The sequence below is a fragment of the Mirounga angustirostris genome, unplaced genomic scaffold (genome assembly GCF_029215605.1).
Source record: "Mirounga angustirostris isolate CCGP_5_RB_7025 unplaced genomic scaffold, mMirAng1.0.hap1 SCAF_6, whole genome shotgun sequence".
Taxonomy (NCBI): Eukaryota; Metazoa; Chordata; class Mammalia; order Carnivora; family Phocidae; genus Mirounga; species Mirounga angustirostris.
This window is the reverse complement of record NW_026991714.1, coordinates 33,223,181-33,245,499: the sequence shown is the minus strand read 5'-3', so window position 1 is coordinate 33,245,499 and position 22,319 is coordinate 33,223,181. Positions and strand designations below refer to the sequence as shown.

General features: G+C 38.9%; 1 protein-coding gene across 1 annotated transcript; it reads right to left on the bottom strand.

Annotated features, from left to right (window-relative positions):
- Positions 1-12,084: 12,084 nt before the first annotated feature.
- On the bottom strand, positions 12,085-19,384 carry LOC123845371 (apolipoprotein R-like). The gene is made up of 4 exons (XM_045876139.2): positions 19,211-19,384; positions 16,344-16,514; positions 13,195-13,239; positions 12,085-12,494 (listed from the first exon to the last, which is right to left on the bottom strand). Exons 1-4 carry the CDS (start codon positions 19,317-19,319, stop codon positions 12,475-12,477), a joined length of 345 nt encoding a protein of 114 aa, XP_045732095.1. The 5' UTR covers positions 19,320-19,384; the 3' UTR covers positions 12,085-12,474.
- Between the last annotated feature and the right edge of the window lie 2,935 nt (positions 19,385-22,319).

Genomic DNA, 22,319 nt, shown 5'->3' with positions numbered 1-22,319 from the left:
CACCATTTTTAATTTTAGCCATTCTAATAGGTGTGTAGTGGTGTCTTGGGGTCTTCATTTGCATGTCTTTAATGGTTAATAATGTGGGACATCTTTTCACATGCTTATTTGCCATTTATATATTTTCTTCAGTGAAATGTCTATTCATGATTTTTGTCCATTTTCTAATTGGATTTTTTTTTTTTACTGTTGAGTTTTGAGAGTTCTTTATCTATTCTAAATATTAGTCTTTAGTCAGATATATGGTTTGAGATTATTTTCTCCTAGACTGTAGCTTGTCTTTTACCACTTTCACATGGTATTTTGCAGATAAAAAGGTTTTCATTTTAATGAGGTCCAGGTGATCAATTTTTCCATTTGTGAATTGTGGTTTTGGTGTCAAGTCTAAAAACGCTTTGCTTAGCCATATATCCTGATTGTCTCCTGTGTTTTTTTTCTAAAAGTGTTATAGTTTTGGGGCGCCTGCGTCGCTCAGTCAGTTAAGTGTCTGCCTTTGGCTCAAGTCATGATCTCTAGGCCCTGGTATCAATCCCTGGGATTGAGCCCAGGGATCGAGCTCCGTGTCAGGCTCTCTGCTCAGCAGAGAGTCTGCTTCTCTCTCTCTCTGTCTCCCTCTGCCCCTCCCCACTGCTCATTCTCTCTCTCTCAAATAAATAAATAAAATCTTTTAAAAAGCAATAAAAAATAAACATGTGTTATAGTTTTATGATTTCCATTTAAGTCTTAGATTCCATAATGTTTCTCCTGTGCTTTATTCTAAAAGTTTTTCTTTTTATTTTATGTTTTACATTTCAGTCCAAGATTCATTTTGAGTTAATTTTTATATGAGGTGTGAGGTTTAGACCAAGGTTTATTTTTTGCCCTAATATCCAGTTGCTAATACCATTATTTTCCAAAAAAGCTACCTTTTCTCCATTGATTTGCTTTTACGTTTGTCAAAAATCAATTGAACATACTTGTGTGTACATTTATTTTTAACTGTCTAGCATGGGCTACTAATTTAATAAGTATTTATGGAGGCCCTACTATGAGCCAAAAATTCTAGGTGCTGAAGATGCAACACTACTCCAAGCAGACAAAAATTCCTATACTCATAGAGCTTATAGTCTAGTGAGAAAAATAAATCTAAACAAAAATATAAATTATTGTGTAACATAAAGTCAGAAAAAGAAATACAATGAAAATAACGGAAAGTGGTAGACAGTCATGTGTGAGGTGGGGTGGGTGGCCTATATGAAATAATATGGTCAAAGAAGGCTTCTCTGAATAATTGACATCTGAGCAAAGACTTAATACGGGAGCAAACCATGCAAATATCCAGGGGAAATTTTTCCCTAAGAGAAACAACATGTCCTGCAAGCTTAAAAGACTAGATATGTGTAAGAGTGTGGAGAATATATCAGTGTGAGTTTCTATGGTTTTATCCTCCCACAGATAACTATTCTAGAAAACAAATTTTAGAAAAGATAGAAGGTGAAGGGGAAGCCTACCTGAAGGGACTAGAGAGTGAACCAAAGCAGAGTGTGTTTCCCATGTTATGGTTGCCAGCCTGAGAGAAGATCGTATTTGGCATGGTTGGGGATGGCTAAAACCTAATGGAAGACCGGCAGTCTTTTTGTCCTGAAGAAACAGAAACAGAGTTTGGGACAACAGCCACTGCAAAATGAAGGGACATCTGGAAATTAAAGAGGCAGGTGTGTATGTGTGTGTGTGTGTGGCAACCATACCATGTAGGAACTCTGCCCAAATCTCTGCTGATTTCAGAATTGCTCATTAGCAGGACAGACTGAAAACAGCCCAGCTCTGAGGAAAAAGAACAGAACTCAGATCTGAGCTGCTGTTAATAGAATTTTCAGTTTGGATCCAAGTAAGTTAATTGTCTGCTTAAACAAACAAACAAACAAACCCTTTCCTTTTAGGGGGCTATAATAGAATCCATTCCCAATGTCCAGGATACATTCCAAAACTACTCAACATATAAAGAAACTACAAAACCTGAATCAAATAAACAAATAAAAACCAATAAATCCATATTATAGAAAAATTCCCATAATCCTAACAAAAATATATTTTTTACATTCTCTCAAAAATAGTTCAGGGCACCTGGGTGGCTCAGTTGGTTGGGCGACTGCCTTCGGCTCAGGTCATGATCCCGGAGTCCCGGGATCGAGTCCCGCATCAGGCTCCCTGCTCAGCAGGGAGTCTGCTTCTCCCTCTGATCCTCCTCCCTCTCATGTTCTCTGTCTCTCATTCTCTCTCTCGCAAATAAATAAAATCTTAAAAAAAAAAATAGTTCAAAGGAAGAAACAACTAAATCACATGGCTGGTGAGATGTAGAGGGCAAGAAAAAGAGAAGAGGTTAAGCAACCTGTAATCTCTGGTCATGGAGAGAATGATACTATTTAAGACAAATATAATGACTTGACTGCAGAGAATATCAAGATAGGCCCTCATGGCCTCTTCCTTTGATTTCAAGAGGCCTCAGTAAGTAACCTTCATTCCCATTCAGGAATGTATTAGTCAGGGCTATGTTACCCAAGGAGGCTGTCTCCGTCTTTATACCTGTGGTCATGTTGTATATTGATGAGATACACCTGGCCCAGATGAGCAGGCTCAGCATTTATCAAAAGCAGCCAAAAGTGGGGATAACTGTTCCAATGTTATAAGGCTATGCTCTGAAAGGAACATTTGAATTTCCAGAAATTCTAATGAGACTCCTACTCAGATGAAATAGCCTCCATAGTACACTCACTGTGATGATTTTGAAGTTTGGAAACTTGACCTCTGTCGAACTTGGAAAATGTAACTGATCTCTCTGCCCTATGTCCTGACCTTGATGAATTCCTTCTGTATTTCTGTATCTTTTCTATAAGCACATGTTCTGATTATTCAAGCATTTGACCTTCTCATCAGTCTGGGCTTCCTCTCAACAGTTGTCAATACTGTAAATACTCTCACTGAGTAGATTAGTGGTAACAGTAGGGATGATGCAGAGTCGCCACCTCTATTATGTCTAATTCTCTGTGAAGAAAAAGTTGGGACAATGAAGTGGTATAATACTGTGCCCCCCGATTATTTTACCATCCATAGTTTGAGATACCTAAGGCCTTGAGATGTATAAAGGGAGGTAGAACTTACCAATGGGGCATAAAAACTATACCCTTAGCTCCTAAGGATCTGGTCTAGTGGAATAATCTGGAGAACACTAACAACAAAATCTAATGCCCTGGCTGTTATTTACCGCACTAGTGAAAAATCAGTGAGCCAACAGGGGGAGCCAAAATGGCACAGAAGAAACTTCCAGTTACTGGGACTTTGGGTCCCACAAAACTCGTGGCATAGTAACCATGGATATCAGAGTGGCCATAAAGTGGCAAAGAGTGGCAGCCAATACACTACATCAAAAACTAATGATGTATGGTATGGAGACTAACATAACATAATAAAATAAAATTAAATTTTTAAAAAATTGAAAAAATGAACTCTATTGTGAGGAAAATGACAATTTTTCCTGTATCAGAATGCACTATTAAGAATATTCTAAGTAAATGGGAAAACCTGCTATTACCTCCCAGATCACTAGGGTAGGGAAAATCCACTCTCTTCTCAATCTTTAATTTAATTTCTACTGAAATATATTTTCCATGCAAAAAAGTGCAATATCTTACGGAGCTAGTTGACTTTTTACACACTGAATCACACCCATGTATCACTATCCAGGTGAAGAAACAAAACATTACCAGAATCTTCATAGCCCTCCTCATGTCCCCTTCCCAAGAGGGATTTCTATTCTGACTTCGAACACTATGGATAACTTTTGCCTGCTTTTGCACATTACTTACATAAGTTAAATAAAGCAGTATGTACTATTCTGTGTCTGGCATCTTCCAGTAAACATTTTATATTTTGAAATTTATCCATATAACTATTCATTCCATTGTTGTATATTTCACCATGTGATGTACCACAATTAAATTATCCCCCCTACTGTACGTGAGCAGTTTGGTGGTTTCTAGTTTGGAGCTATTACAGATAGGGCTACTATAAACATTCTAATACTTGTCTGTTGTTGAACAGATGCATGCACATCTGAGGGGCAGTACCTAGGAATGGAATTGCTAGATCACAGAGTAGGCACACGTTCAGCGTTAGTACGTACAGCCGAAGAATTTCCCAAGGCAGTTGGACAAATTTTACACTTTCACCAACAGTTTTTTTCAGAGTTGGGGTTGCCATACGTTTCTGCTAACACTTGGTGTTTTCTCATTTTAGCAGTTCTTCTGGGTGTATACTGAAATTGCTCTGTGGTTGTTTATTTTTGGGAAGGGGTTCTTTTGTTTTATATAGTTGCTCTTTTATTGTTTCTCAGTACATACCCACTGTATCTATACTTGAAATTTCTTATGAAAAAGCCTGATTCCTAGTATATTTGTGAGTAGGATGTATGTGTGTGTGTGTGTGTGTTTGTCTGTGTGTGTGTGTTTCCTTACCAACTCTAGTTCTTAGGGAAATCAACAACCACTTAAAACATCCAGCCAAATTTTTCTCTCCCAACTTCACTCGCTAAGAAACAATTCAGCTGCAGCTTCTTTATTTCTGCAAAGTTATATTACACTTAAAATTCATAGTCAGATAAGCAAATGCATTTCTAGAGAGTTAATTTTCTGGAGAATTCGTTTTCTGGAATTTTTATGCCCTATAGTACATTGTAGTACATTGAAATACTGTTCTTTCGCTGACTTCATGTATATTTATGAGAAAATATTTCATCAGTTTATGATGTTTATTCTTTCATATTAAAGGACTTTTTGTTTTGTTTTTAAAAATTTATTCAATTTGAGGGGCGCCTGGGTGGCTCAGATGGCTAAGTATCTGCCTTCGGCTCAGGTCATGATCCCTGGGTCCTGAGATTGAGCCCCACATCTGGCTCCCTGCTCAGTGGGGAGCCTGCTTCTCCCTCTCCTTTTCCTGCTCTCCCTGCTTGTGCTCTCTCACTTTCTCTATCAAATAAATAAATAAAATCTTTTAAAAAAGTAAAAATTTATTCAATTTGTTTAAAATGTAAAAAAAAAGCAGTTTACCCATTTCTCTCACCCCCCCTTTGCCTCTGTCAACCATCAATCTCTTCTCTGCATCTATACATATTAGATTCCACATATAAGAGAGATCATCTGGTATTTGTGTTTCTCTGTCCGACTTATTTCACTTGACCTAATGGCCTCGAGGTCCATCCATGTGGTAGTCCAACCATACACGGTTGTTTTCATTGTAACTTCCCTGATAATTGATGAAATTGATCATCTTTTTTTTTTAAAGATTTTATTTATTTGACAGAGAGAGACACAGCGAGAGAGGGAACACAAGCAGGGGGAGTGGGAGAGGGAGAAGCAGGCTCCCCGCAGAGCAGGGAGCCCGATGCGGGACTCGATCCCAGGACTGTGGGATCATGACCTGAGCTGAAGGCAGTCGCTTAACCAACTGAGCCACCCAGGCGCCCCGAAATTGATCATCTTTTTATATGTCTATAGGCCAGTAGAAAATCCTTTGTTGTGGAGGCTCTTTAGGCCTTTTTTCCATTCTTTTAGTGGGCTGATGATATTTTTCTTATTGATTTGTAAGGATTCTTTATATATTTTGGATATAAGTCCTTAATTGGACATGGGCACAAATACCACTTTCCAGCCTATGGCTTGCCTTTTCACTCCATTAACGGCATCTATACTGGCATGCTACTACTGTCATAACAGACTATCACAGACTGGGTGTCTTAAACAACAGAGACTTCCTTTCTCACAGTTCTGAAGGCTAGAAGTCTGAGATCAAAGTGTTAGCAGGTTTGGTTTCTTATGAGAGCTGGGAAGGAGAATTCTGTTCCAGAATATGGTCATTTCTCTGCATGCACACATGTCTAAGCTCTGTGTGTGTGAGTCCAAATTCCTTCTTCTAATGAGAACACCAGTCATATTGGACTAGGGCCCACCCTAAAGACCTCATTTTAACTTAATCACCTACATGCAGTTACATCATGAGGTACTAGAGTACCTCAGGCTTGAACAAATGAATTTGTGTTGGAGAGAGGTGGGTGGGGAGACAATTTAACCCAATTCACTGGTTTTTTTTTTTTTTGAGATATAAAATAACATTTCACAAATTCACCATTTTAAAGTGTATAATTCATATGATTGTGTGACCATCACCACTATCTAATTCCAGAACATTTTCATCACCCCCCAAAAAACCCCAGACTCTTTAGTAGTTACTCTTCATTCTCTCCCCCCAGTCCCTGGTAACAGCTATTCTCCTTTCTGTTTCTATAGATTTGCCTATTTTGGACATCTCAAATAAATGGAATCATCACCTTTGTGTCTGGCTTCTTTGACTTAGCATCATGTTTTCAAAGTTCATCCATGTTGTAGCAGGTGTCTGTACTTCATTCCTTTTTATGGCTGAATAGTATTCCATTGCATGAATAGATCACATTTTGTTTATCCGCTCATCAGGTGAGTTGTTTCCACTTTTTGGTTATTATGAATAATGTTGGTATGAACGTTCGTGTGTTTATGTTTGTATGAAGATATGCTTTCAATTCTCTTGGGTGTATAGCTAGAAGTGAACTGCTCAATCATTACTAACTCTAATTTTTTTTTTAAGATTTTATTTATTTATTTGAGAGAGAGAGAATGAGAGACAGCACGAGAGGGAAGAGGGTCAGAGGGAGAAGCAGAACCCCCGCTGAGCAGGGAGCCCGATGTGGGACTCGATCCCGGAACTCCTGGATCATGACCTGAGCTGAAGGCAGTCGCTTAACCAACTGAGCCACCCAGGCGCCCACTAACTCTAATTTTTTGAGGAACTGCCAAACTTTTCCTATCAGCTACAGTATTTTCCATTCTTCCCAACCATGTATGAATGTCATCCTAGAGGGTAGGAAGTGGGGTGTCATTGTGGTTTTGATTTGTTTCCCTAATGACTAGTGATGCTGAGTAGCTTTTCATGTGTTTATTGACAATTTTCGTGTCTTCTTTAGAGAACCTTAATGATGCCTTTAAATGAACAGAAATGCTTATTTTAATATTGGATAATTTATAACTTTTTTTCATAATGCTTTTTATATTGCTGTATATAAGAAGTATTTGCCTACTTTAAGATCACGAACATATTCTTCTATATGTTACCTTTCATATGTAAATCTATAATCCTCTTTAGATTTCTTCTGGGCAGAGGTAAGGTAAGGATCAATATACATTTTTTCCATATAGCTTTCCAACTGACCTAGAAAGTATGTATTGAAAAAAGCATCCTTTCCCACCACACTGAAGGGTCAAATTTGTCACAATTTAATATTATATTAAATATTATATATAATTTATATTTGCCTTAATATATTTACTTCTCAATTTTTTTATTCAACTGCATAATCAGCTTGATTCTATTTGTACCAACACTACACTGTCTTAATCTAGCTTTATAACCAGTCTTGAAATCTACCAGTATTAGTCCTCCAGCTTTGTTTTGTTTCAAGATTATCTTGACTATTCTTGGTCCTTTTCATGGCTCTGGGCTTTCCCGTTAAACCCAGAAAGGAAACAGACCGCTTGTTTTTGGTTTGTGGTATAATAGAAGGAATTACATTCAGCAGAGAATTTTTAAAACTGATTTTTTGTACTAAGTCTTAGTCCATGGTATTTCAAACATCCCTTTATGAAATGATTATTGAACACTTACTGTGAACAAAGCCCACAAATGAAATAGTAAGTGTACTATGTGGCAAAGGTTAGTTCTGGATTCAATGGGTAATGGTCAAAGGTCCAATAGAATCAAAGAGTTATATAAATGTGCAGTATAAAAATAATAGTATGTAGATAGAAGTTGACAGGCGAAAAGGGCAGTGAAATTGGATACAAACTTAGAAGAAACTCATTTCTTTATTTCACATGGTAGTAGTAGAAACTCAAGGGCACCTGGGTGGCTCAGTCGGTAAGCATCTGCCTTGGGTCAGGTCATGATCCCAGGGTCCTGGGATCGAGTCCCACATCGGGCTCCCTGCTCAGAGGGGAGTCTGCTTCTCTCTCTCTCCCTCTACCCCTCCTGTCTGCTTACACTTTCTCTCTCTCAAATAAATAAATAAAACCTTAAAAAAAAAAAAAAGGAAACTCAAGAGAAAAGAATGAGTTTGACAGATCAATCCAGAGGGGATTACAGAAATCTCAGGGGACGTGGAACATCCTCAAAGAAAAGACATGACTCATTTAAAAATAAAATAAACATAGGGCGCCTGGGTGGCTCAGTTGGTTAAGCAACTGCCTTCGGCTCAGGTCATGATCCCGGAGTCCCGGGATCGAGTCCCACATCGGGCTCCCTGCTCGGCAGGGAGTCTGCTTCTCCCTCTCCCACTCCCCCCTCTTGTGCTCTTTCTCTCTCTCACTCTCTCTCTCAAATAAATAAATAAAATCTTTAAAAAAATAAAAAATAAAAAAATAAAACAAACATACAAATAGTTAAACCTTGCTGCCCATCTTGCTACAGAGAAGTTCACCATTAGAAAAGCCTTGCTCATTCACATAGAGACATTAGTCAATATGTTAAGGTCTCATTCTTTCTTATGAGCAGAAAGCAGAGAATATCAAAGAAAACCACCCTATACTTAATATTTTCAGAGATAGAAAGAATTATATTGCATCCGCAAGGAAAGAACAGGCTTACCACTTAAAAGGAACATGTAGATACAGCTACGGGCTATTGGAAATTAAAATGAAATAAATAGATTTTAAACTTCAATAAAGATCTTAAAATACAAAGTCAAGAAAATCTCCCAGAAAGTAGAACACAAAGAAAAAGACACGGTAAGTAAGGTAGAAAAGGTTGAAACAATATTTTACTGAAGCAAGTTCCAGGGGCAGGAGGTGGGAGGAGGGAAACAAAGAAGACAAGACAAAATAAAACCAGAAAATAATGGACAAAATTTCTAAATTCTAAAGCACATGTGTTTCCAGATCAAAAATTCCCAGAAGGTACCCATGTGAATGTATAAAAAGCACCCTAGAGCAAAGCCACAGAGATAAAGAGAAGATACTAAAATCACTGAGGGGGGCATCACTGTATCAAGGATTGGAATATCATGGACTCTTTCATAGCAGCACCAGAAGGCAAGGGACAATGGAGAAATGCCTTCAAAATTCTGAGAGAACCTGGACTTCTACATACAAGTAATCTATCAATTAACTGTGAGGGTTAAATATATATATATATATTTTTTTTTTTTAACACATGTAAAGAGACAACTTCCCAGGCACCTTTTCTTAAGCACTAAAAAAAAATGAGGAAATAAACCAAAATACATGAAGACTTGGAATCAAAGTAATGAAGAGCACAGCAAAGGAAGACCTAAGATTCAAAAGTAAGCAATTCATTTCAGAACCACTGACTGGTGAAATCTCCAGGAGGGGTGGCACGAAGCAGGGTGGAACTGGAAATCGAATCTGACATGTCTCAGCATACTCAGAAATATATTGCTAGACTATAAAAGATCTCTTGGAGCATGTAGCAAGAAGGAGCAACAGAAGCAGAAAACCACAACAAAAAGCAAAATAAAATATTCAAGTCATAAAAATTAAAGAATTTGCCTGTAAGGAAATAGATTCTAAGTCATTACTTGGTTTACTGTGTGTTAGCAATGATTACAATTTGCTCAGTCATAATAAGGTAAACACTGAATCTTAATTTAATCAAGGAGTAGGATAAAACTACACTGAGGAAAGATGGTACTATAAAGGACCTAAACTCTATTCTTTCCGGATAGTAAGTTGATACATAATGTTGAAAAATAATAAATAAACCTAAGTAGGATGAGACTATCATTTGGAAATCTGTAGATAAATACCCTAAGAAAGAGCTAAAGGAGTTGAAAGTGGTTATTTTGGAGGCATAAGACCAAGGGATGGATTGAGTGTGTCAAACTACTAGAGTTTTCATTACAAGTCTTTTTGGATTATTTGACTTTTTTAATTATTTGCTTGTATTACTTTAGTAAAATAATAAGTTACTAAAAATTAGAGTTGAATAAATAATAGAGATTTAAGTAAGTTATTTAAAGCCATAAAGATAAGTCATCAATAAGAGAAAATAAAATTACATGAGACTGACCCTTGGAGAGAGAGAGGAGAGGGAAAAAGTCAGAGCTAGATTGATCATTTTGTAGCAGGAAATCAAAATATATTCTTTAGAGAGAAAAGTCAAATGATAAAGTGTGTGCTTCCTTTTCAGAATGATTAAGCTAACCAGTAGAAAAATGCAGAACAACAGGACTTAGGCAGAAGGAGAGAAGAATTTCATTTTCATTTTTTATATATACCTTTGTAAAGCTTGAATTCTTGTTCATATATACACATATATCACTTCTATAATTATAATTATGTGTAATTAACTTGGAATTAACAAATACAAAGATTATGGCGTAATTCACATCAGTGTGAAAATGTCTCCACACTGCCCTCCAGAGACTGCAGGGAAGGAAATATGGAAAGACTCGTATTTCAGAGATTCTCCTGAATCTTCTCTATAGCTTGGTGTCCAGATCTGGAATGGATGGCGCTTGGTTTATTTGAGTACATTCATGAATTTTTGGATGTAAAATTCCTGAGACTAGGGAAAGATGGTGAGCTAAAACGCTTTCCCTAATAAAGTGAAGGGAAATGAGTTTCTGAGGCAGTGGGAGCAAGAAGAGATGAAGTCTGACAAGGAGAGATTTGAGAAGGGAAAGTGGCAGACCAGAAAAGCCTAGAGACTGACAAGGTCATGCAGAGAAAGTCAGCTGGAAGATATTCCTGATGGCAGGGAAAGGCAATGGTCTTTTAAGATCACGGTTCTGGAACATTCACTGTGGAAGTCTTGTCTTGTGTATCCAGCCATATTACCCTTCTGTTAACTCCAAAGCTTTAGTCTAAGTCTGCTATAAAACTTTCTCATGTGATGGCTGTTTTTAAAGAAATCAAAGAAAAGAGGCCATGTTCTCTAATACAGATCAAGATGTAGTGGAGAAGCAGAGGCCAAGGGAAGTTAGCATGAGCGGAAATGAGACTTCAGAGGAGGCGAAAGATTGGAAGAAATGACTGCCGGAAATATAAGTTTCCCAAGAGTATCCAGAACCATAAGAGGGACACATGAGGGACAAGCACTGAGGAGCTCCACCCAGCCCCCTTAGTCCCTTCTACCATTTCTGTGCACTTCTCTGCAAGCTTCTGGGTGTTCTGGTTTCTCATGGTCCTACCTTCTCTTCTGTTGACGGGATGCCCCTCAGGCTGCTAGACAGTTTTGCCCCCCAGAGAGAGCTGGACGCCCTAAGAGCTTGTGCGCCCCCAGGGTGGCTCTTCACCAATGACTGACTGGTACTGCAGAATGAAAGCTCAGTTCCTTTACCTGGAATTGGGACAAAAAGTAAGCAAATTCACAGTCCAGAGTTCCCTTTTTGGGACAAGGCTAAGCCACTTTCTGTAGGACTTGGCCCGTCTCCTTCCCTGTCCTGTCCTGCTCACCCTACTCCTTTTCCTGTTTCTCCTTAGAGCATGTCCTTAATAAATTACTTGCACACAAATCCTTTTCTCGGAATCTGTTTCTGGAGAATCTGGTCTAAGAGAGACATTAAAACCATTTTAATTGAAATATTAAGAAAAGAGTTGAAGCCTTGGCCATATTCAAGGGTTGGGTGACACAAAGATTAGGCTTTCAAAGACTTTTGAGGTGGTTAATATTGGGTGGAAGGGATGTCGAGCAAAACCAAATGTAAAGAAGTAAGAAGTTGTTCCAGAGAAATACTCGTGATCAAATAGAGAGAGAAAACAGAAGGCTTGAGGAAGATGTGATGTTGGGCCCAGGCAGTGAAGGATGGGTAGGAAGTGAAGATGTAGGGTAAAGACACCTCAGCTAAGGCACAAGTATACATTTGCCAGGACTACATATACCTCGTGATACAGTAAAACAGAAAAGGAAGTTAATTAGAGAAACATTAGGAAATGATTGGCATAGGGTCTAATTTTTCATTATGTAGGCATCAAAGTGAAAACAAAGACACCAGATTTTTGATGGGTCATTATTTATTTCTGTCATTCTGCCATGTCCAGGACAGCAGAAGCATAGGCTGAGCAAAGATAAATCAAGAGCGCCGCATTATCGATGGCACTAAGGGTATCAACAGATTCTCCTAACACGGGTATGTTTTTTTTTAGTGAACTGTATTTAACCAATGATTAGTAGACTTGCTAATGAGAGAAATATACCTCATTCTTTACTTTTGTGGGGAGGAGGCGGGGGTGTGTGTGGTGGTGGGGGATGTGCTGGTTTCTAAATGGCGTTCCTTTTCAAGTCTCACTCTTGCTCAGGTGTCCAATCTCCAGAGACAGCTCATACACCTCCAGGGCCTTTTTCACGTCCTCTGGGTAGGGGAGACACTGTAAGAGTTTACTGCCCACTAGCACTTGCTCACAGCCCATCTGGAATTCCTAGAAGAGATAAAAGGCTAGATGTAGAGCCTTCTCTCCAACTGTGAATGTATAGGACGTCTTCAGGATGCCTCACTGATGACAGGAAAACTAGAGTATCAAGCCCATCCTCAGGACTGGTGGAGGGAATCAAAAGATACTCTGTCGCAGCAGAGTACCCGGCACTACGCCAGCACTCCCCCATATGCTGTGAATAACTGTTGAAGCAGGGAAAGAAGGAGGTTGCAGAAGACACCTAGGGGGCTTCTTCACGGACAACTGAAGGAATAGTTCCGACAGCTATGCAAAAGCATAGCGTGTATTGTAGAAAATACAGGGCTAGGGGCCAGGTCACCTGGATCTACGGGACCCTCCTATCTAGGGGCTTGGTTCTTCTTGCTCTAAAATGAGAGAATTAGAACTTGGCTTTAACGAGTTCACCAAGTGCTTTGAGGCTGATTTCCAAAGTGATTCAAACAACTCGTGAGTCCTGATACAAGTCAGATTTCATCAGTGTTGGTTGAGAGTGCTCTGATACTGGCTACAATTTTTAGAACATGCCAGGACATCCTGAAATGTGTGCCACTTATCCACTTACACTTGGGCACCACTGGGAATCAGATTCCGCTCTCTGAGCAGGTGATGCTTTGAGAGCCAATCACACCATAGCCATCATCACACTGAACAGTAACGTTTTCGGGCTCAACATACTGGTCCTTACCCACAGACAGACCTCCATTTTCAATCTCTGGTTTCAGACAGAGAGCTGTAATGGAAACACAATTTTGATCATCCTGTGATTCTCAGAATAAAATCTTACAAAAGTGAAGAATCCTGAGGGGATGAGAAACACTGGTAATAAATTATACCTGCATGCTCAGAGTTGTTCTCTACCTCCATTGATTGTATGATTATAACAACAAAAATTAATAATAGTAATGTTATGTTACATACTATTCTCTACATAAAACACTATGAGTTTTCTAAAGATTTTATTATTTATTTATTTATTTTAGAGAAAGAGAGAGGGAGCACAAGCAGGGGAAAGGTCAGGGGGCTAGGGAGAGAGAATCTCAAGCAGACTCTGCCCTGATCATGGACCCTGATGCAGGGCTTGATCTCATGACCCCGAGATCACGACCTGAGCTGAAACCAAGAGCGGATGCTTAACCGACTGAGCCACCCAGGCATCCCCAAAACACTATAATTATCTCCATTTGGCTAGAGAGAAAAATTAGGTACAGATCGTTTATGTGACTTGTCTAAGGATGCATAGCTTTTAGGTGACATGATTATGATATAAACCTAAGGATTGTGATCCTAGAATCTGAGTTTTTAAAACTGCTATATCTCAAAACCTCACTCTTTTCATGATCCTAAGTATGTAATTTTTATTCACATACCCTTAACATCTTCCTGTGTTAAATGAAGACAATGGTGGGAAATTAGCCCCTTGAGTTGCTATTAGCAGTGTGATTTTAAAAAGACACACCTAATCTTGGTGGTCAACCAGAAGTCTCTTATTAGGCCAACTTCATCATGAGAAGATGAATGGCATGTATGAGGCTCTAATGGCGATATCAGATACCTCAAGGAGGTTTGGAATTTATCCATAAGAATTGTCATTTAAAATGAAGCAGGTGCTTACTAAAATGTTGCTAAATCCACACCAATTGTCTCAAATTAAAAATTGCTATCTCTGTGCAGAAACAGAACCATACATACACGGGCACTTGAATTATGCCAAAGGTAACAGTGGGAACTACAGCCCGTTTAATAAGTGGTACACAATTAATTGATTATCCCCTGGGGAAAACCAAACTTCGACCCCCACTTTCTATCATAAACCCAGGGATTTCAAGTGGGTTGGCGATATCATTGTGAAAGGTAAAACAATGAAACTCTCTGTATGATAACATAGGAGAACATTTTTGTTGTATTTTGTTGTATAGAATATTGCCTTGTGGTAGGCAAATATTTCTTAAACAAGACGCAAAAGGTCCCAACATCAAGGAAAATATTGATAATTTGAAATAAATTGGAATTTAGAACTTATGTTTTTCAAAACTAGAACACTCATATCCTACTGGTAGAAATATAAATCGCCATGACCACCTTTGAACAAAATTTGGCATCATCTACTAAAGATGAGTATGTGTATGCTCTACAAAACAGCAATTCTACTCCTGAGCTTATTCCTAACAGAAATGTTTGCACATTAGTACCAAGAGACATGCACAAAAGTGTTCATAATAGCCTAAAACATGAAAATCTCCAACTTTTAGAAAATACGTAAAATGTGGTCTATTCATCCAGAGGAATATTATAAAGCAATGAAAATGAATAAACTTCTCAGGAAACAAACTGAGGGTTGCTGGAGTGGGGGGTGGGGTGGGAGGGATGGGGTGGCTGGGTGATAGACACTGGGGAGGGTATGCGCTATGGTGAGCGCTGTGAATTGTGCAAGACTGTTAAATCACAGATCTGTACCTCTGAAACAAATAATGCAATATATGTTAAGAAAAAAAAAAAGAAGATAGCAGGAGGGGAAGAATGAAGGGGGGGAAATCAGAGGGGGAGATGAACCATGAGAGACGATGGACTCTGAAAAACAAACTGAGGGTTCTAGAGGGGAGGGGGGTGGGAAGATGGGTTAGCCTGGTGATGGGTATTGGGGGAGGGCACGTTCTGCATGGAGCACTGGGTGTTATGCACAATGAATCATGGAACACTACGTCAAAAACTAATGATGTAATGTATGGTGATTAACATAACAATAAAAAATTTAAAAAAAAAGAAAATGAATAAACTATCACGATGTGTAAGAACATAGATGATTTGCCAAACCTAATGAAGAAAGAAGCCAGGCACAAAAGAGTGCAGGCCTGATTTCAATTATATAAAGTTAAAAATTTGGCAAAACTAATCCATGGTGTTAGAAGGTGGAAGAGGGACAATAAAGTATGCCCCAAGCTGAAAAGGCACTTTGAGACCAAAAAACAAAGCCGGCCACACCATAAGTTTACAGAGAGTTTTATTCAGGGTAACTTACTATTGGGGGTGGGGGGTAAATAAAGCCAACAATGATCCAGGCCCTGTACAGCTATTCTCTAAAATCAGTCCACAGATTCTTTAGAGCTAGGGGACATTGTAGTAAGGGACATTGTGGGGAGATCCAAGGGTTCATGTGCACCTAATTGACAGTTAACCCTTAATTAGATCTTGTGGAGTCATCTATAGGTCAGCAAGAGGAAGGACTATTTTATCTCTAAGATTCACGGGAGGCCAAAGCGAGCCTCCCCCTACACGGGTCTTGGTGGACATTTCTGAGGTATGTATGTTAATCTCCAATGGGCCTGGAACACATAACCCCATGAGAGGTCATCAAGCGAACAGGAACAAGATGGAGGGCCAAATATGGAGTCAGTATTGTCAGCACTCCTCCACATGGTGTTGGTAGAGTGACCTTCCTTGGGGAGGAGAGTCAGGAGTAACTGAGGAAAGACATGCGATGCTTCTAGGGTAGGTTCACGTTGTGATAATTGTTGACCTTCAAGATTTGTACAGATTCTGTAGTATGTTACATTTTGATTAAAACTTTTATGAAAACAAAGCAAAAAGTGGTCCTCTAAATTACGTCTGAAAACATACACTTTGGTAATAATGGTTACTTCCAAGACCGATAAGCTGAGTGATGGTTCAGACTTTAAAAATATTATACCATATGCATGTGTTAACTACACAAAATGAATAAATAAGTACAATTAAAAAATTGTAAGTGTTTACCCTAGCTGGGAAGAGACTCTATGGTCAGAACACTCACAGAGACTCTACTTTTTAAAACAGGATAATCAGTGAGGTTGAAGTTACCTTTACATTCAGGGGCTGGAGACGACCAGTGAGAGTTCCTGCAGGTGATTTTAGACTCTCCAACCAGAACATATCCTTCATCACATTCATATTGCACCACAGTAGTATAGGAAAAAAATGAACTCATGTCTTTATGGGATCCATGGGCAATGCTCGGAAATATTCTGCAGTCTTGAATGGTAAAAGAGAAGGGTGGAAGACAATGAGCTAGAGTTTAATTAACAATTCAGAGTGAGGGATTCTTCTTATTTTATAGAATGAAGTCATTAAATTATACTGCAGAGGGATATTTCATTTCCTTGACAAAATCAATAGGAATGATCTACTGAGATCTTAGCTACTGGCTAGACACTGTGTTAATCATTTTATATATGTTAAACCAATTAATCCTCACACTAACTCTCTGAGGCACTATGATCATCATTCCCATTCTGGAGAAAAGGAATCTCAACCTTAGAGGGGTCAGGTATTCCACAGAAGGTCACAACTATTAAGTGCCAGTAACATGAATCAAACTTAGGTATTAAGCTCAGGTTTGTATCAAAGTCCACTGGTACTTTCTGGAATCCTGCTATTTTCTGCTTTCTGTAATGATCATTGGATGCTTACTTTATAAAGCCATAAAATGGAAGTTTTGGTTGAAGAACAATACTCTAGCACAGTCAAGTAACATCCCATAATAGATAAAGTAGGTAGCTCAGAATCTGTTAGAAAATTCTTAACACCTTCACCCAAATCAAAGGCATTAAAAGACTAGGAATTTAATTTTTAAATTCAAATTAGTCCCAGGTGAGGCAAATGTGTAGGTGCATTTCTCCTTCACACTGACAGAGGGGCTCTAAGGAGCCCACTGAGAAAAGCTACTATATCTCTTTGCAATTTGGAGAGACATTAGAAACAGTGACCTAGTATCAAGCTCCTGCCTGGGAAATCTAAAATGCAAAGGTGGGCTGTCTAGTGACTCTGCTGGTGAGGGCGAAGGACAGATTTCTGCTGCTTTGAGATTGGCCCATACTCCTGACATTATTTGGAACAAAGGATGAGTGAGTACTTCCAGTGAATTGGAAATGGGCTGCATGAAAAAGACAGGCCTAGTGACATTGTCTTCAGGCCTGTGCAAAAGGACCTCCTGAGGTGGGAAGAAAGCCTCAGTAAAAATAAATGCCCAGGAGTCACTAGGTCTTTAGGAGATAAGAAAGAGGAAGTGATCAACCAGAATCGGAAATGGATCCCGGGATCAAGCAGACCAGGGAATTGCAGTTAGCAGATCCTCAGTGATGATGAAGGACCCATCAAAAAACAGCAACAACAACAACAAAACACAAGAGAGAAAGCAAGCTTGAAACACTCTTGATGCAAAGAATCAGCTCAGGTCAAGCACTGTTTCCCTTACCTCTGCTCCTTCAAAGCTTCAACTCTGAAGGAGTTGCTCTTTTAGTAACGAGGAAAAAGAATTCACCTGTGCATGAGTCAACAGTTTCCATATAGCATTTCTTAAACTGCAGATAAGACCCCTCCATAGAAATATAAAAAAATAGCTCTTAATTTTTATGACCAAACACACATACAGAGTCCTGTACCAACACTTCTCAGGTAATATCAAGGAGGCACACTTGCTATTTACTTACAAAGATAAGATGTGGCCATGATGTAGGAAAGATATTAGGGTTCAAAGCCAATGGCCAAGAAAGAATTCTTGAGACATCTTTGGTGCAAAAAGGTGATTTTATGAAAGCATGGGGACAGGCAGGAAGAGCTGCACTGGGGTCATGAGGACTGGCCCATTATATACTTTCAAGTTGGGAGGGGGTTAGGGATAGTGTAAGTCTCTAAGGAATATGGAAGCAAGATTTCCAGGACCTTGAGGGGGCTAACTATTGTTGGGAAAATGTCATTTATTACCATCTAATAAAACCTTAGTCATGAGACCCTTTGATGATGTGTATCAATGGGCCATATGCTTGGGGGATGAGTGCCAACACATATCTTGGTAACAGTGTCTTACATTTATATAATGGTTTACAGTTCACAAAGTACCCTATAATTTTACCTCAGAAAACTTACTCAGTATTTGATAATAACAGAAAATATATTTTAAAATTTTTATTTATCATTAGTTTTTAATCCCAGTGTAGTTAACATACACTGCAATATTAGTTTCAAGTGTGCAACACGGTGATTCAGTACTTCCATACTACACCCAGTGCTCATCACCACAAATCCACTCCTTAATCCCCATCACTTATTTCATCCATCCCCCGGCCCACCTACCGTCCTATAACCATCAGTTTGTTCTCTAAAGTGAAGAGTCTCTTTCTTGGTTTGTCCCTTTTTTTCTTTCTTTCATTGTTCTGTTTCTTAAATTCCACAGGTAAGTGAAATCATATGGCGTTTGTCTTTCTCTCACTGACTTATTTCACTTAGCATTATCCTCTCTAGCTCCATCCGACAACAGAAAGTAGTTTTGCTTTTTGGATGGAAATTATTTCTAATCAATCAGTAACTAAGATTGTGGATGGCATAGTTAACCTATTTGGAAAGTAAATTTGTTCTAAGCATCTTGGAGCATTGAAATATAAGAAACTAATTTGAAAATTCAAGATTATTCTTTGCTAAAGCAGCCTCACTAGGAATTTTGCATATCAACACTTTTCTATTCTAGACATAAAAACAGCTTCTACCTGCATTAAAATAATTTCCTTTACATTTTAAAATTCTTCATTTTTATTAATACATAGTTCATTATACTCTCTCAAAAAGGTTATGAATTACCACTATTTGACTATATTCAGTTAATTCTTAATTGAGTGCTTGTCCTCCATATCTTAGAGAAACTACCCTCCTTTCCCCATAACTACTGTACTCACCACACAAGCCAGAAGGGCACAGCAGTAGGGTCAAGACCCCAAAGAGGTACAGTGCTGGGAAAGTGCTCTGCGACTTGGGGGCCATGGCACAGAGTCTCAGAGGTGCCATACTGAGGCTCAGTGTTCTCAGACACTTGAATCAGTATGAAGAAAAGAATTCTAAGTAACAACTGAAATGGTGCCTAAGCCAACATAACCAGCCTTGGCAAAGTCTCAGCTATGTGTCACTAAAGGGGAGGGACAGGGGGAGTGACCAGAAGACCAGGTGCTGAGCACAGCTCTGACAGAGGTCAGCTGATAAGGCCCCCTTCTTGAAGAGAAGAGTCTGGAGATGGATGGGTGAGGCCTCTGGGATTCTGTTTGTGGTTATTGTTGTAATCCTAGACTCCCTTGCTGTTCAGATGGGGCACATGATGGGTTCCTTTCTGGATATATCCATGATTCCTCTGTGAATAAACAAGAGAAAAAAGGCACAAGGGACGGCAGCTCATGATGCACAGTATATGTGATGGGTTCTACAGGAATTAGAAGTCATAGCATGAGAGAAAATAGAATGTCTGAGAAGTGGTGCCTGTTTGAGAAGTGGTTTCTGTGATGAGAAGTAGGTATAACTTGCCCATAGAAGAATGGATTTTTTTTAAATCTTGAAAATTAAATTTCTTTCTAGATAGCACATAGTCTAGGCAGAACAAAGTAGAATGAGTCTCTAATTGTGAAAATACTCAAGAATCCAGTCCATACAATTACAATTACAATTATAATTACAATTACAATTATGATTACAGTACCTCAGTGGGAACCTCTTTTCCCTAATTCCTGGGTTTTCTAATGTACATAAAACATCAAATGATTCACTCTGTGAAATTGATGATTCTAATGTGGAAGTTATTCTAGTCTGTGTTTGCAACACAGAAAAAGCATGCACTGAAAGTTAAATAGTTGAAGATGATTAATTAAGGAGAAAGGAAGATTTCTTATGACTTTCAGAATATCTGAATGATGCTGGATCCTGGAGAACCTAGCATTTTGCTTCTAAGCACTAAACACAACTGGATAGAAGGCACATTTGTTATTCTTCTTAGATTGTTAACCCCAAGACTAAGTTTCCCATAAAACCATCCGGGATTGCCTGGTTATTCATCCAGATCACTTCCTAAATTTAGTCTCTTTAAATGGGACAGATGAAACTACCAACCTGGATTCTATATCTTGCCTACCAACTGTGAATATCTGTTCCTTGAAGAGACAAAGATGGTTGTCTAAACAAAAGAGCAAACTCTGAAATTGTCTTAAAGTGATCTTCACTACTCAGCTGAACTGGAATGATTGCAACATACCAGTAATAGCCAAAATGCTTATCTATCAGAAATATAATAGACAAAAGAAAGCAAGTAAATTCACTAAATAGCTGCTTCCTTTAAAAAGAGGAACCAAAATAAAGAAAAGTAATTTAAATGATCAATCATCATGTTTTGTTAACCTGCCTTTAATCTTTAAGCATGTTGTGTACCAGAACTTTGCATAAATTATTATAATGAGACCTCAAAAACTCCTGTGACATGGCTCTTGCCTGCCTTGTTGCATAGATGAGGAAACAGGTTCAGATAAATTAAGTAAACTGCCCCCTAAACTCTTCAGATAATTAGCGGCTTAGCCAAATTCTGAACCCAAGACTGATACTTAAAATCCAAGCTTATTCTTTAAACCAAAAGTTGTATTTTTTGGCCAATAATGATTTTCTGTCAGGACACTGAATCAGCCATTTGGGAGTAAATCAACATCATTGGCTTTTACCCAAAGGTACACCCACCCTCCAGATGCTGCTGGCACTGCAGTTAATGGCTTAGACCCATGACCACCACAGCATGTACTGTGGTGACAGGAGGCGCTTCATTCCTGATATAGGAAGTTATACCCTGTTCCCTCAGGAGCAACCAATGCCTGACTGATCCTGGGATACAAAAGCTCTGATTCCTTGCCTCAAGTCTGGACAACTCTGTGGTACAATTGATGCTCTAGAGCCCACTGTGGGTCAGGTGAAGGTTACACTTAACCTGAGAGTACATTTTTGCTCAGTTCCTTTCCCTCTTGTTGTTTCATTCCCTTATAGTTCCATCAAAAATTCATATGCATCTGAATCCCTTCTAGAGACACAGACTGAAGACAGTTTATACCACAAGTGGATCTAGGAAGCAAACTCTAAGAATGAGATTCTAGAATTGGATCACCCACCAGTCAACTGACAACCAAGACTCCATCACTGGTGAAAGGTGAAGTATCAATAGCCCTGGCTTACTGTAGCGTTGCAACTATGAACATTTTCACCTGGTAAACTGTCATGAAGCATAGATGGAGAAAGATGCATTGGCTAGTGAAACATCTCTAACATTTGAGAGGTGCAGTGGAAATAGGATTGTGAAAAGGGATTGTGAAATTGGGTGGCTAAGTACTGTTGATGAAGCTCAGCAACCCCTTAGCTGAAAATGAAAGTTCAAAGCAATCAATCACAATTCAAATCCAAGTGTGAAATCCAGGAGCCCCTCCCTGCCCCTGTTAGTATTTAAAGAAATTCTTATATCAGCTAGCTTGGAGACTAATTATACTAAGGACCAGGGTCAGAATATAATTATAAAGCAATAGTAAAATTTCAGTAAAAAATAAATTCTTAGCCTTGGCAAGTCTCTACTAAAAGTTTACCTTTATGGAAGGAGTGGTGCCCTTAGACTTGGCATTAGGATATCCAGGTAGATGCACTACAGAACCTTGAACTCCAGATTTCCCTAAACCCAAAGAGCTTATAATTGGCCCAGTTTCCCTTGTTATAAGATAGTGCCCCTGCTGCTTGAAGACCATGCAGAGCAATCAAATACATCAGGTATCTTATAAGTTCATAACTGCTCTCCTCAAGATCTGCCCCCATTCACCTCCAGGCATCAGACCACTTACTGAAATCAAATCTCAGTATGAACTGACTAAGGGTAGGCTGAGCCTACTAAGAGAGGAGAGGAATCACATGTAGGATCTGTGAGACCTAGTTAGCATGTATTAGGAGTTGGGAGAGTATGCTTAGGAGGGGATCATAAAGCTAGACAAGGGAGACACTGTTCCA